Source organism: Scardinius erythrophthalmus (genome assembly GCF_964197995.2).
Source record: "Scardinius erythrophthalmus genome assembly, chromosome: 9".
Lineage (NCBI taxonomy): Eukaryota > Metazoa > Chordata > Actinopteri > Cypriniformes > Leuciscidae > Scardinius > Scardinius erythrophthalmus.
The window spans coordinates 5,718,495-5,734,751 of record NC_138229.1 but is presented as its reverse complement, the minus strand read 5'-3'; the positions used below and the strand labels follow the sequence as shown (position 1 = coordinate 5,734,751).

General features: G+C 39.9%; 1 protein-coding gene across 2 annotated transcripts in view; it reads left to right on the top strand.

Moving 5' to 3' along the window:
• Positions 1–16,257, top strand: part of pde1cb (phosphodiesterase 1C, calmodulin-dependent b) — a 61,182-nt gene that overhangs the window by 20,484 nt on the left and 24,441 nt on the right. For both annotated transcript variants that reach the window (XM_081374813.1, XM_081374814.1), the window contains exon 3: positions 13,753–13,866. In XM_081374813.1, coding sequence (XP_081230939.1) covers positions 13,753–13,866 — 114 coding nt within the window. The remainder of the gene's footprint in view (positions 1–13,752; positions 13,867–16,257) is intronic.

The following is a 16,257-nucleotide window of genomic DNA, read 5'->3' as shown; positions in this document are numbered from 1 at the left end:
GTGTATTTAGTCACAGTGCAGTTAATTATTATGGATTTGCATAAATCCAAGTGGGTTTTGTAACCGCAAATTGCATATGCGTAAAATCAATTGATGGTGTATTTCATACTTTACAGTACAACTCTAAACCTCTACCAAATGAGCTCCACATTTGTGTAACTCAGTTTGTAGCAGAATCCAAAAGAAAATTATTTTTGCTTCCACTTAATGGGTCTTTTATTCAAAGATGTACACAGGGACATGAATAGTACTTTTGAGAAATATAATTAAATAAGATAAACTCTAGACTTTTAGAAAAAGTTATTTTATTCTATATCAGGGATTTCCAAACTTTTTTGTCAGCCATTCCCTTTTTGAAATATTTATAAGAACCCAGAGATTTTATGTTAATTTCAGTCATTTAAGAATGCATTTTCATGTTCATGGTTCTGATGTTGATTCATGGTCACATAACATGCAGGTAAACAAATAAAATATTAAATCTTTTTTAAGTAAGTGTTATATTTTGACTGCTTTAAATTTAAACTAGCTGTGAGGAGCCATGACATGCAATTAACCGAGTTACTACTATATTAATATTATTATAATGTCTTTACTACTTACTGTAAATAGCACTGGTTAACATATTACCCATCTGGTTAATGCATGACCCTTTTTTTTTTTTTTTTTTTTTTTAAATGGCAATATTTTGATTAATATCACAGTCATGTGACATTTACTTCAGTGTTTTTTTCATCTGAAGCAGGAGGCTTAAAGTCTCTATTTGCTCTCACTGCTGTCTAGGAAAAAGAACTGAGATATAACATGTCTTTTGTGAATATTTTTTACCCCAATAGGTAAAGATCGTGACTGTTAGCAAGATATATTGAAGTTCCACTTAAGTATTCTGCCATCTTTCCTTCCCTGTGTGCCATCTGGATCCCTCAGTAACTGTCCTCTTCTATTTAATCCAGATTACTCCTCTGTTTTTCTTTTAATGCACACGTCACCACGACCTATCAGAGTCTGCTGATTTCCTACAGAGTTTTTTTTATATGATGTGCTTGTGTCATTTACTTCCAATTTGTGCAGGTACTCAAGAGAGGAAGACTGGATATGGATTGTGTGCAGATGCCCTAATACATTTTATTTCCTTTCATTTTGTGCCTGTGTGTTTTAGAAGAAGGGACTGTGCTTATATATTTGCTGTAGGCATGTCAGAGACAAAGTGACAAATGTTGATTATAAATATTTCATTTAATCCTGAGCAGTTTTGAATCCGTTATCTAATTAAAATAAGCAGTTTCCACTTTTTTTTACTTTTTTTGTGCTATGCATTTTGCTGCTTCTATAGAGCACTTTAAATCAGTCACTTACAGTATGTTTCTAGATAGCTACAAAAATGTTCTTAGAATGTTTTGCTAACATTTCCATTAAGTAAAGAAAGCGTTATGTTTTTTATACGTTCAAAACGTCCAGTTTTTTTATATGTATTAGGACTGTTTTTGTCTTGGTTTATGTGAACGTTAAAGGAACATTTCATTTTATCATTTTGAAAATGTGATAAAAAAAACCTTTATTTCTGAACGTTTTCTCAACGTTCAGAATGTCATTTTTATAAAATGTTTTAAGAACGTTTTTTCTGGGTTATTCAAAAATCCTCCAAACATTACCCCGAGAAATCTAAATAACATTTTTGTGCTAGCGTTTTGAGAACTTTTTTAAAGGCCAGATAACTTTGATCAACGTTACTGGAAGAAATTTTGTTCATAACTTTAAGAGATCCTTGCCAGAAGTTTTTAGAACGTTCCCTGAGCTGGGAATCTGCTAAATCTGACTATAAGGCATGAAGATTTTAAGATATTATAAACATTATATCATCATAGCTTTCTGTAAAGCTGCTTTGAAACAGCGTGTATTGTGAAAAGCACTATTTTTGGTGACGTTTCAAAAATTCCAAAAATATTCAGCAAATGTTTGAGAATATTCTAAGAATGATTTCTCTCAATATTATGAGAATGGTTATCTGTCACGTAACGGATGAATATGAGACGAGGATTCAAATGCAGAGGAATTTATTGATGACATGCAGACAGGGTAACAAACTCAAAAAACACAGAGCTCCAGGAACACGCAACAAGGACAACGAACCAGCACAAGACTACAAACACAAGGAGACTAAATAGGGGAACAAACAAAGGAGGGTAACGAGATACACAGGTGGGACAAATTAACCAATAATCAGATAACAAGATGGGAAGGGCTAGACAATAGACACGAGCACATGGCCCAAAATAACAAAACACCCATGTGCATAACAAGACAGGACAGGCATGTGACATTACCCCCTCCCTACGGAGCGGCTACCAGACGCTCCATAAGACCAGGGCGGGACGGGAGGGACAGAACAGGGCGGGACGGGAGGGACAGACCAGGGCGGGACGGGAGGGACAGACCAGGGTGGAACAAGGGGAATGGACAGTTCAGAAGGCACAATGTTCGGGAGACCAGGGCAGAGCAGACAGTCCATCTGGCGGCCAGGGTGGAGAAGACAGTCCATCGGCCGGCCAGGGCGGAGACTCTCCCTCGGGTGGCCAGGGTGGAGACTTTCCCTCGGGCGGCCAGAGTGGAGACTCTCCCTCGGGCGGCCAGGGCGGAGACTTTCCCTCGGGCGGCCAGGAAGGAGACTTTCCCTCGGGGGGCCAGGAAGGAGACTTTCCCTCGGGCGGCCAGGGCGGAGACTTTCCCTCGGGCGGCCAGGGCGGAGACTTTCCCTCGGGCGGCCAGGGCGGAGACGACCCCTCGGGCGGCCAGGGCGGAGACGACCCCTCGGGCGGCCAGGGAACAGGCACCACCGGCTCAGACTCAGGAATAGACACCACCGACTCAGGAACAGACACCACCGGCTCAGACTCAGGAATAGACACCACCGACTCAGGAACAGATACCACCGGCCCAGGAACAGACACCACCGGCTCAGACACCACCGGCTCAGGAACAGGCACCACCGGCTCGGGCTCAGGAACTGGCACCACCGGCTCAGGCTCAGGAACAGACACCACCGGCTCAGGCTCAGGAACTGGCACCACCGGCTCGGGCTCAGGAACAGACACCACCGGCTCGGGCTCAGAAACTGGCACCACCGGCTCGGGCTCAGAAACTGGCACCACCGGCTCAGGCTCAGGAACGGGCACCTCAGGCTCAGGAACTGGCACCACCGGCTCAGGAACAGACACCACCGGCTCAGGCTCAGGAACAGACACCACCGGCTCGGGCTCAGGAACAGACACCACCGGCTCGGGCTCAGGAACAGACACCACCGGCTCGGGCTCAGGAACTGGCACCACCGGCTCAGGCTCAGGAACTGGCACCACCGGCTCAGGCTCAGGAACTGGCACCACCGGCTCAGGAACAGACACCACCGGCTCAGGCTCAGGAACAGACACCACCGGCTCAGGCTCAGGAACAGACACCACCGGCTCAGGCTCAGGAACAGACACCACCGGCTCAGGCTCAGGAACAGACACCACCGGCTCAGGCTCAGGAACAGACACCACCGGCTCAGGCTCAGGAACAGACACCACCGGCTCAGGCTCAGGAACAGACACCACCGGCTCAGGCTCAGGAACAGACACCACCGGCTCAGGCTCAGGAACAGACACCACCGGCTCAGGCTCAGGAACAGACACCACCGGCTCAGGAACAGACACCACCGGCTCAGGCTCAGGAACAGACACCACCAGCTCAGGAACAGACACCACCGGCTCAGGCTCAGGAACAGACACCACCGGCTCAGGCTCAGGAACAGACACCACCGGCTCAGGCTCAGGAACAGACACCACCGGCTCAGGCTCAGGAACAGACACCACCGGCTCAGGCTCAGGAACAGACACCACCGGCTCAGGCTCAGGAACAGGAACAGACACCACCGGCTCAGGCTCAGGAACAGACACCACCGGCTCAGGCTCAGGAACAGACCCAGGCTCGACTGCGGCCATCTTGTCAGGGGACACAGGCTCGGCAAACGTGACGTGTACACTCTCGGCGGCGGCCATCTTGTCCGAAGACCCAGGCTCGGCAGGCGTGACGTGAACAGGCTCGGTGGCGGCCATCTTGTCTGAAGACACAGGCTCGGCAGGCATGACGTGAACAGTCTCTGGCTGGGCAGACGTGACCTGAACAGGCTCTGGCTGGGCAGACGTGACGTGGACAGTCTCTGGATCGGCAGATGTGACGTGGACAGTTCTGGGAAACTCTAGGATCCTGTATAGTTTTTCGAAGTAATCCAACAGAGTCTCAGCTGCTCTGTCTATCTCAGACTGCACATGAACCTCCGAGACTGGGACCACCGGAACTGGGACCACCGGAACTGGGACCACCGGAACTGGGACCACTGGACTCGGGACCACCGGACTCGGGACCACCGGAACTGGCATGGAGGAAGTTTTCCTTCTCCTCCTCCGTTTCGGGACCACCGGAACTGGGACCACCGGACTCGGGACGACCGGAACTGGGACCACCGGACTCGGGATCACCGGAACAGTCACGGAGGAGTTCTTCCTTCCTCTCCTCCGTTTCGGGACCAGCGGTGAAGGCTTGCCTTTCTGCTGACCATCATCTGCCATGGTCCTCTCCTCCTCCATAGTCCTTTGAGCGCATCTGGCGAAATATTCAAACAAGGAAACTGAAGATCCCTTATCCTCACCAGAAAAAATTTCACTCCGCTGAATCCACATATTTGGCTGGTTCGTTCTGTCACGTAACGGATGAATATGAGACGAGGATTCAAATGCAGAGGAATTTATTGATGACATGCAGACAGGGTAACAAACTCAAAAAACACAGAGCTCCAGGAACACGCAACAAGGACAACGAACCAGCACAAGACTACAAACACAAGGAGACTAAATAGGGGAACAAACAAAGGAGGGTAACGAGATACACAGGTGGGACAAATTAACCAATAATCAGATAACAAGATGGGAAGGGCTAGACAATAGACACGAGCACATGGCCCAAAATAACAAAACACCCATGTGCATAACAAGACAGGACAGGCATGTGACATTATCAGGTAAAAGGATTTTCTATGAAAGTTGTTCTCACAACGTTTTCACTCTATATTGCGAGAACATTCATTGATTACAAATTACATTGTAAGGATGTTCCATGAACGTTCTTCTCAGAGCAATTTTATGATAACATTATGAAAACATTCAGCAAATAAAAATAACATTACAGGTATGTTATAGAGGATGTTATTCTAAGAACATTTTCTCTCAACATTACGAGAACGTATATTAACTATTAATAACATTATAAGAATGTTATATAACATTATTTTAAGAGAGCTGGTCTTAAAATTTGCATATCTTTTAAAGATTGTTTGTGAAAATTATGGGAACATTCCCTGTTAGCTGGGCCTCAGACAGTGAGACGGCCATTAAGATGCTAATGTGATGCTCTTTTTGAAAAACTCTGTTTTAGTTATTAGAGTACAAACAAAGCTAATCAGAAAATTCATTTAAAACCAGCCACTACATCACAACTCTTCTTCTTCTTATTGCAGCGCATTTTGCCAAAAATTATGATCTGTAGCGACGAGGCACTTTTTTTTATTTATTTATTTTTTATTACTGATTATGAAACAGAAGTATTTACCCCACGGTTTGTCAGTCTTTCTGTCCTTTTTGGTTCTTCAATACTTTTACCCATGGAGATGGAGAGCATGTTGTTCATTAAGGCTCTCATTAACTGTCTAATTACACAGTAAAACAATGCGCTGACATTTCTCCAGACCCCGGCAACACAGTGTTCCATCATTATTTCAGATCGTTCGTCATTAATTGATTTCCTGCCCAGTTTGACCCAGAACGCACTGATTGGCTGCCACTGAGAGAGAAAAAGTGAATTAGCCTGCTGTTTCATTAATGTGTTTATGAACTCTTCTTGAGTCACTCATAAACCTTTAAATTTTAAAAAGTCTTTATACTTTCAGAGAGAGACATTTAGTCCAATTTAATGGCACTACATTTGACAGCACTTTACCATTATTCTGCAAAAAATTTCAGAGCTTAAAGGGATGGTTCGGAGTAATTTCAACCTAGGGTCCTTTGCACCATGACCTCGAGCCAAACACCCCCCAGAAGCCTTTTTTCCCTTGGTCGAACATTATTAAAGTTAGAGCTTATTTATAGATATCAGCCGGATGGCTTAGCGCAGGCGCTAATGGATCCAGGGTTGTATCTTGTAAATTACCCCACTAATAATGCCCAGAATGGTGCCAAACTTCTACAGTAGTACAAATAGGTTCTGTATTCATAAAATGAGGCATTGGAAAGTTTGTAAGTACATCAGGAGGTTATTTAAATAACACTTGCCTGATGGCTCATGCTATCACTAACCCGGACATCGAGGTCACTTCCGTGATTTGGGAAAAGCCCGTAAAAGTCCTGGCAGAAAGCGATGCATAAGGATGTAGTGTAACGACGCCCAGTTCCAGGAATGCACTAATATTTTGTTGGTAGTACCAATTATTAGTTAACATTAAGTTGTCAACACTTCGTAAAAAATAATAAAAAATGCATCGCTTTCTCCCAGGACTTTTACGGGCTTTTCCCAAATCACGGAAGTGACCTCGACGTCCGGGTTACTGGTAGCATTAGCCATCAGGCAAGTGTTACTTATTCATAAACTCACAGATCAGTTGTGGTAAACAGAAGCTCAAGCATGTTCGCTTGACCTGCGAGAACCAATGAGGTTCATTCTCGTGTTACGCAGCACGTTTGAGCTTCAGCAAGAACCAATGAGGTTCATTCTTGTTACGCAGCACGTATGAGCTTCAGCAAGAACCAATGAGGTTCATTCTTGTTATGCAGCACGTATGAGCTTCAGCAAGAACCAATGAGGTTCATTCTCCTGTTACGCAGTACGTTTGAGCTTCTGCAAGAACCAATGAGGTTCATTCTTGTGTTACGCATCACGTTTGATCTTCTGCAAGAACCAATGAGGTTCATTCTTGTGTTACGCAGTATGTTTGATCTTCTGCAAGAACCAATGAGGTTCATTATCATGATCTCTTAATAAGGTTAAAATTCCTTAAAAAGTCCTTAAAATTCAAGTTTACTGATTCTTGACAAAACATTTACTATATATTTTGCTTTATAATATGTATTTTACAGTACATTACGTAATTATATTTTTTATTGTATATGTATTTTTCCCTGTTGTGTAATCTAAAAGAAGTAACTAAATACATCTAACCTATGTTGTTAGTGTTTTTTATTATTATTTCATTATTATTATGTGGGATCAAGTGGACATGTTATATCACTTATCATAGATTGACTCTTTAAATCATGCAGGATTATAAACTGCCATAATGCCATATGTGATTTCCACATGGATACACACATCTGCAGAGAAATGAGCATTAGTGTGAGCGGTGTATCTCCGTTGGTCTGTGTGTTTTTAATCTCTGTGTGGTGCCTGTCGCTCTGCCCTCTGCTGCCCCGCTCAGAGATCAGGGACGCTCTAATAAGCTGTTGGACTGATGTTTGGCCAGTACATTTTCTCTGCATTTCAAACTGTTTCCAGGAAGAAAAATAACTGATTAAGGATTAAACAAAGCTTGAAAGGGGTCTTTGGATGCCTGCGGTTTAAATCAAACCGAAATCTCAGTTTAGTTAGTGCATCTTGCTATTAGTATTGCTCGTACAGTATTTAGGGTTGGGGATTTGAACACACCCATAGCAGTAAGTATTAAACTTTTAGCTTGTAACTTGATTTGCACCATTGAATGAGACTGGTGTGATAATAAACTTAAGAGTAGAAAGTTGCTCCGTTTTTCGACTGCAAGAAGAGCTGGAGCGCGTCACATAAATGAACCGAAACTTTGGCTACTTGCCTCACAGACATGATAAATAGGCATATAGAAATGTCTAGCTTGAAATGTCTGCTTTTAAACGAACCAATTCGAATCAAAAACAAATATTCTCTGATTATGTAATCCAAATGAAAGGTGCATTTCTCTCTATAGGCGGCATGCGCTCATTATACTGCGGAGATGACGAGTCAGCAACGTCAACTTCATCTTTGCAGCCAACACTGACTCAGAAAACACTTGTTTATTAATAAACAATTAAAATGTCTCCTTGTTATTTTTTCCAGACTCATAATCATTAGGCTACTTCTGCCAGAGCTTTGCCTCAAGCTTTATGAGTGCAAGGCATATATTCCGCCCCCCAACAACCTATAATATGAGTCTTTGAGTCTGTAAAAAAAAGTCAACAAAAAGAATAACATTTTTGTTAATATGTAATCTTGTTAAAACGATTTCATAAAATTGGTATCGAAAAAAGTATCGTTCAGGAACCGGTATCGAAGCCAAGGTATCGGTATCGATATCAAGAATTTGAGTAAGTGCATTTTAGTAATCATACTAAATTAGGTATCATTCGAAAGCTGAAGCACTCAACATTCATCATGTTAAAACCATTTTGAAATTAGACATTGCATTACCATGGAAATGGTACTTAAAATGATTTTAGCTCATTTTTTGCTATCAACTTCAAATTTGGAACACAACTTGGTTAGACGTCATTGATTTTAGAGTACAAATTATTTTGTAAAATATATGTTGTATAAAATACATTGTTTAGTTTAGTACATTTGCTTTACAGTAAACCTAAACTTCTCTTACTTTTTTTCCAAGTGCTTTCACTTCACTGTAAACCTTGGTCTGTGTTACAAAGCATTTATGAATTACAACCATTTAAGTTCAGATTGATGCTCAAAAAGAGAGGTGACAGTTAACAGGTTATGATACTGATGATATCTTCAGAAATTTCTGGAAAACACTCAGTATTTACAACAGCCCAAAACTGCAGTATCTGTCAATTTCTCTCTCCCATTGACGCAAATTCAATTGGAGATTCATTATCCTGAAACATTGCCTGCCTCAAAGCACTTGAGCACTTCTGCATGAATATCTCATAAGCAGTCAGTGTGAATGGTGGCTTTGCATTGGGAGGCTGAATTTATAGCCCGCTGGATCATTCTATGTTCAAAATGGAAGCCACGCTATGAACTAAACTCTCTGGCAGAAACCTCTTTTCCACAGCCATAAAAGCTTGTATGATGGATGAAGGGGGTTGACGTTTAATATAATAATTCTCATGCTGACTGTTAGCTCTTGCCAGCTAACTTTAGCCTCGTTGAGCATCCCAGCAGACTTTAGCATGCAAACATCTGTTTTTATCAACACTATGCAGAACAGTCTTTACAAAAGTCTTTACTCAAGCAGCTATATGATCTGGACTTTAAAAAAAAAAATTGTTTTGTTGGTAAAACCCATTTTGCTATCAAGATGGGTTTCAAATTAAGTTTGGGGTAAGGCTTTTTTAACTAGTGTGACAATAGCTTTTCCAGAAAAAAAAAATGTTTTGTCTAACAAGAATTGTCTAATTCTAAGTATGAAACTCAACATTGCTTGTTTTATATCACATTATTGCGCATGTATAGTTTACAAATGGCCAAGGCAATGATCAGTGATCTCATAGTTTTATTAGATGTATTCACCAAATCTAAACGAATCTGAAAAAAAAAAAAAAAATCTGTTAAAATTCAATTTAGTCAAATTTAAGCTAAAGCCTGACATTTGACCTATTTTCTCCTATACAGTACTGTAAATAATTTTGGATTTTTAATTTTGAAGTTTTTTGAATACTGTTCATGACAAATTGCTTCATTTTTACTGTAAGTTGTTTTCGATAACATAACAGCGCCTGCTAAATCAATAAATGTAAATAGCTTTGTTAGTAGCTTCTACAATTCATTTTTTTCCAACTTAAACAAAGTAAGTGTTCATGCTGCCTTAAATTAAGTTTAGTCAACTTGAAATGTAAAGTTGTAGTTGGTGACATCTTATATATTTGAGTTCTCAACAAGATAAATCCGGGATAGTTATTCTAACTCTACATTTTCACAGTATAGCTGCCTACTTTTTATGACTACCTTTACATTTTAGTATTTTAGCAGACTTTATCCAAAGTGACTGTCAACTTGAAATGTGAAGTTTTAGTAACTAACTTAGATATTTGAGTTATCTCTCAGCAAGTTCAATTCAGGGACGTTATTCTAATGCTAAAATTTGTTTTATAGAATTTAGGACTTTTCTTTGATTTATGGTAGTAGTTTAGTTTAAGTAGTGTGTCTTCAGCTGTTTCTTATAGTTTGTAGAAGTGTATTCTAATGTAGTCAGGCTGATTTGGTAAAAAAAAATAATGATTTTGATTTGAACAAAATCTGTTCATTTAGATGTTTCCACATGACTTCTTGAAACATCTAAATGACAGTCTCAGACTTTGTTCCAGCAGGAGAATAAACTAAAGAATTAAATGGATAGGAATGAACAGGATTTTATCCGTACAGTTTTTGCATGTCTTGTAGCGTGTATCTGAGGTGAAGCTGCAGTTGTTCTCCCATGGCAAAACATAATCAGCAGAATTTTTCATGATTTTTTTTTTCTTTGCTGAACTTGATTGGCATCCGCTGACATGGACAGCTGTGTTCAACCAATCAAACGTCATGTTCCACCCACACGTCTTGAGACATCTGTCAATCTCGGCAGAAACAAGCTTTGTGTGTGGAATGTTAAAGACGGCTATTGTTGCTGTGCTTCTGATGGACAGCATCATCTCCCTGGATCTCGAACGCAAGCCTGTTACGTTCATCTTAAATCTTTCTATAACAATTTTCATGCAGAAAGTAACTGACTGATTAAAATAAACCCCATATTCAAATCACAAATGAAATCTTTTTAATATTGCAACTGTTTTTCCTAGACAGCAATACAATTAAATAAAGAGACTTTGCAGAAAAAGACCCAAGAAAGACCTCATTCAAGGAACCTCTGAGGAATAAAGTTGTCTTCTGCTTTGACAAGTTGAAATGTTAGTGTGGGTGGGGGTTCGTATTACATGCTAAACTAGTCGTATTGTGTTTGATTGAGGTCTATTAGTGTGATTTGAGATCAGGTGCTGAGATGAACAGGGCTGTTGGGGTTTGGGTTCTTGTTTTTATCTGCAGGCAGCTGTCAAAATGTTGAGTGGAAAATGTTAATCTTTCCGTGTGATTGCATTGACCCCAAAGCATCAATGGCACACTGTCTCTGTGTGATTGTCTTCGTGACAGCCGCCCACCTCTTACTGGTGTGAAATCGCTTTCCTGGTAGAAAACACTACCTGTGTCGGTGGACACAGGTGGGACCCAGCTCGATTTTGTGCTGCTGTCACATTAAGATACAAATTTAACATATGAATGTCAGATATATGCGTGCAAATGTGGCAGTTACCCTGTGGGAAATTATAAGTAAGTGTGATGTTTGCCTTGCAGCCCCTATAGGACCAATAGACCAAATCACTGAGGTAATGTTTCAACTGCAAAGTCAACTAGATATCTGTGAGCTATGTGCACAAATCTGAAACCAATGAATCGATTGAATCTGTGACCTTTTAGCACCCAACAGCATTGTGTCATTTCAATTATCTGACCTCTCATGTTGTGACTCAAGGACTTTTATTACAGTTTTCTCAATTGCTTAAACACTATAACCAGGCTTTTGAACTAAAATTTCTAAACCATAATGCCATTTATCAAAAAGCACACCCATTTCCTTAAACTATAAACACTATTCCCCTGTTTTGACTCATGAGTCAGATTTGTTGAACTGTCACTGCAAAACTCTACACACAAATCCCTTCATTTCTCATTGCCTAGACCATGTTGTCATTTAGAAAGCACTAGCATTCAATATTGTTCACTCAAGTCAGCACAGCTTCAGCTCAGTTAGCACACAATTACCCAAGTGGAAACACTAAGAGTCAAAATTGAACACACATCAATCACATTCTTCAATAGATAGATAAAAGGGCCCAAATCAGTTTATTGAGATTTGGAGCAAAGGATCCAGAAAGACATGAAGGAAGAGATCGAGGAGGGATAAGAAGGTGGAGGAGGAAGGGCAAGGGCAAGAAGAGGGCAAGGGCAAGAAGACAAGCAGTCTCAGATGAAATTCAAGCCACTCTAGTTGCCCATGTCTTTGTCAATGGTATGACTATGAGGGAGGCTGGGCTACGAGTAAGGCCAAATTTGAGTCGCTTTACCGTCGCCTCGAGAACCCTCAGGGAGGTGTGTGGCAAACAAAATTCTATCACTGAATAAGAGACAAACATTTCCAATAGTATTTGATGAGGTGTAAAACAGGGGAAAAAAAATTTTTAGTTTTTTTTTCTGTGTGTGTTGTACTGTGTAGTACATGAATGATTAAAAACGTGCCAATGTATCCATTGGTTGTGACTTTTGTGTTCATCATGTGAAAAAGTTTGTGATGGGGGGAACCACAAGCAACATAACTTACCAGTTTTGGAAATATTGCACCAGTGTGTTAGACTATGTTGTAGTGTGTGTGATTTTGAGGGATTGTGTGTCCTGTCTGAGGGCAAAGTTTTGTTTTTCAGCAAGAGTGAATGGTTTTGAGTGTAGACCTGAAGATAGGATGTTTGGGGAATTGGGTGAGACGTTATGGATTTGTGTTTATAGTTTTGAGAATACGAGGCATAGTTTCAAGAAATGTGTTTAAGCAATCGAGAAAAGCTGTAAAAAGGATAACAATTTGTCACTGGTAATTCCACTTCAACAAATAATTTGGTAACACTTTATTTGGTCCCCTTTAGATATTCTTTTGACTATAAGTAACGTTGCATCTACATGTCTACTAACTCTCATTAGTGTTAGTAGAGCATTAGTTGACTGGCAGGGGTAGGGTTAGTAGAATAAGTTGACATGTATTTGCAAAGTTACTTATAGACAGTAGAATGTGTGTTGGGGGAGCATCAAAGCAAAGTGTTAGCAGTTATTAAACAGATGGTCTACTAATACTCTAATGAGAGTTAGTTGACATGTAGGTGCAAAGTTACTTATAGTCAACAGAATGTTTAAAGGGGACCATCAAAATAAAATGTTACCAATAATTTCACCATTATTTATTGACATAGCTTTCCCCTCATTCAAATTTCCTCTGACATTCTAATTGTTTTAACAAACATATCAAAGACCGGAGAGCATTTGAGTGGTTTGGTGAAAGTCTTTCCTGGAAGTGGGGTATTGAAGATGGATTTGATAAGACTAACAGCTTTAGTTAATCAATCGTCTTTAAAAGCACAATTAATCAAGCTTATAGTCTTACAAAGATGAGCTTCTGCAGACACTTTTGAACATCTATAACAAATAAAGTATACTGTCAGTATCCTATAATCTAGAGTTTGTGTATACACCATCATTCAAAAGTTTGGGGTTGGTAAGATAAAGATGGTGACATTTATTTGATTGAAATAAAAACACTTTATTATTACAAATGTTTTTTACTGTAACTTTTGATCAATATACTGCATCCTTGCTGAATAAAAGTATTTTCATTTTCTATTTTGTTTAAAAAAAATTCTTACTGACCACAAATGGTAGTGGTCAGTACCTGAAATTCTATATATATTTTAGTACCTAAATTATAGAGATCAATATTACATTTACATAAACTATATATATGTATGTATGTATGGTATGTATTATGTACAGTTTATGTAAATGTAATATTGATCTCTGTTTTGCAGAATTAAATGCTGCGTTTGTCACACTGACGTTGGCTGGTACTCTCAGAGAATTGCTTTGCAAAATAAACAGCCATTCAGTTGTGTTTGTTGTGTGCTTGTTTTCCAGATTACGATGTTTGGTAAAACAGTTGGAGAGGGGAGAGGCGTCTCTCGTAGACCTAAAGAAAAACCTGGAATATGCTGCCACTGTTTTGGAATCAGTCTATATTGAGGAAACGAGGTAAAGTATGGTGTTTACACTGTTATTTTACTCTACCACTCTCTGTTGCCAAATTTTGAAATAATATAACCACTGCCAATTGACTTGAAATTATAAACAAGTTGAAACTCGTCCATTTAAAATTAGCTAGGAATGGAAAAATTACTTATTCCTATTCTCATGTTGTTTCATGAAATCCATCAGTTGCAAACTAACTGCCTGGACTGCATGGTCCATTTACAATGATTAATAATCTCCAGGCTATTTTCTATTCCCGTCAAAATCTTTGACTCCACTGCATTGCTCACAAAGCCGTAACAACACATTATTCCGTCTTTCCATGTCAGAGGCTAATCCAGCTTTTCCACACTAACCCTAAGTGGAGTCATTGTAAAGGGAAGATTGTAAAATTGTTCTGGGATCAGTCTAATGGAGCTTAAAGCAGTTTACTCATACTGATAGAGGTCAATTCAATTAGCAGTTAAAGATCTGTGCGCTTCAATTCCAAGATGTTAGATTGAGTGAGTGGCCATTTGAGGGGGTCACAGGGTCAATGCTACTGCTTTGTCCTTCAGAATTACCTTTTAACAAAATGTTTTAAGGATGTAAAAATTTGCTTGGGCAATGATTTGCCTATTTTTAACATTACCAAAATGGCAATATTATGGTATGCTTTTGATTTACAGTACCTTTGATGTGCCATGCAAAATGCCATGCTATTCATAGATGTCACCTACGTCACTACAAATAGAACGGCGCCATATTTGCGACCGACTCGCCCGGAATGGCCGCCCAAACTGCCTATTTGAATGAGAGAGAGAGAGACAGAGATACCTGGAGAAAAAATAAATTTTAGGCTCCGATCCTTATTTGTTACCCCCAGTTTTCTTTAGTCCATTATTATCTGCCCCAGGCTTGCCCCAATTGGCCTTTCATGATAAATACTTAAGTCATAGAGCTTCATGGCGCGCGATCATGAGAGTCGAGGCGATGTCATGAATGAATCTATGAATCTGCAGCTGTTCGGCTGGCATGAATGAATCTATCTAATCCGAACAGCAGCACTGGCAGAGACCAGAGAGACACCAGCATCAGCACAGCCAGAGACATCAGCTGAAGATCATAAAAGACTGCCATATCTGTCTGAAAGAACAGATGTTCGATTACAGAGATGGTTTAATACACACAAATATCGAAATGAAAGAATCTTTCGAGTCGAATCTTTTTGAATGATTCGGCTGCGATTAAAAGCTATCAAGAGGTAAAGCTCATCAGTGATTATAATATAACGACTTAAATTGCAGCTTGTTCGTCACATAAAGCTATCATATGAATAAATAACGATATTAATATAACGGACGAGTCGTATTAGATCACTTTTATGATACTTTTGTGATGTTTTTTGTCTTTTATTATTATTATTATTTTTTGCGTGACAGCCCCCAGTAGGCTAACGTTACTCATTCACTTTCATTACATCGACAAGAAGAGTCTCCATTAGGCTACATACTCGAAAATGTCCCTTTGTCTTCCACGGAAAGTAAACTTAAGGATTTGCACATGAAGGTGAGTAAATGACGGCAGAATTATCATTTTTGGAAGAACTAGTCCTTTAATATGCATTTCAAGGCTGAGATTATGCATCGTCTGCAGAGCTAATGTTACTTACAAAAAATAACATCTAAAGCGCATGTGACGAAGACACAGAAAAATATTTATTAGATTTACAGACAGACAGTTATGTTCAAAACAACCCCAAATCTTACTAACTTACCATGATAAAGTGCTTTAACATTTAAACAGATCCAACAAATAAAATGAAGAAAAAAACATTATCTGTTGATATCTGTCTGTATAATGTTGGGCATAGAGATTTTAAAAATGGAAATATAATTAACCACATACCAACATGAGACTTCAAGTCTTTTAAATAAATGATTCTCTCTTCTTTCTTCTTTTGGTATAGAATAAAATACCAGTTCAGGGTTCCTCTTTCGGCTGTTGTTGCAGCCAACTGCACAGCATATTGCAGGCATTACTGAGACCGTCGGCCGTCAAGATGGCGGCGCAAAGCTACAGTGACGTCACGTGAACCGAATGAATAGACCTTATGTAGGCCATCTGCTTTAAACATTACAGTCCTCATGATAACTTTCGTTAACTTTACATTAAGTAAATCCACTTCAAAAGCTAATACTCCTGGACAGCAATGCCATAGAAATATACAGATCGACCGCTCAAAGTTCAAAGACAATATTCTAAAGATGGCGGCGCCCTCGTTTCTCTGGCGCATAAGGTCTATATGAATATCATAATCAAACAATACATGTGATCCAAGCACTATGGTATTGCCATTCGATACCTTAATTATATCGTAAGGGTATATGTGAGGGTTTTCAAGCTATTCTCTGG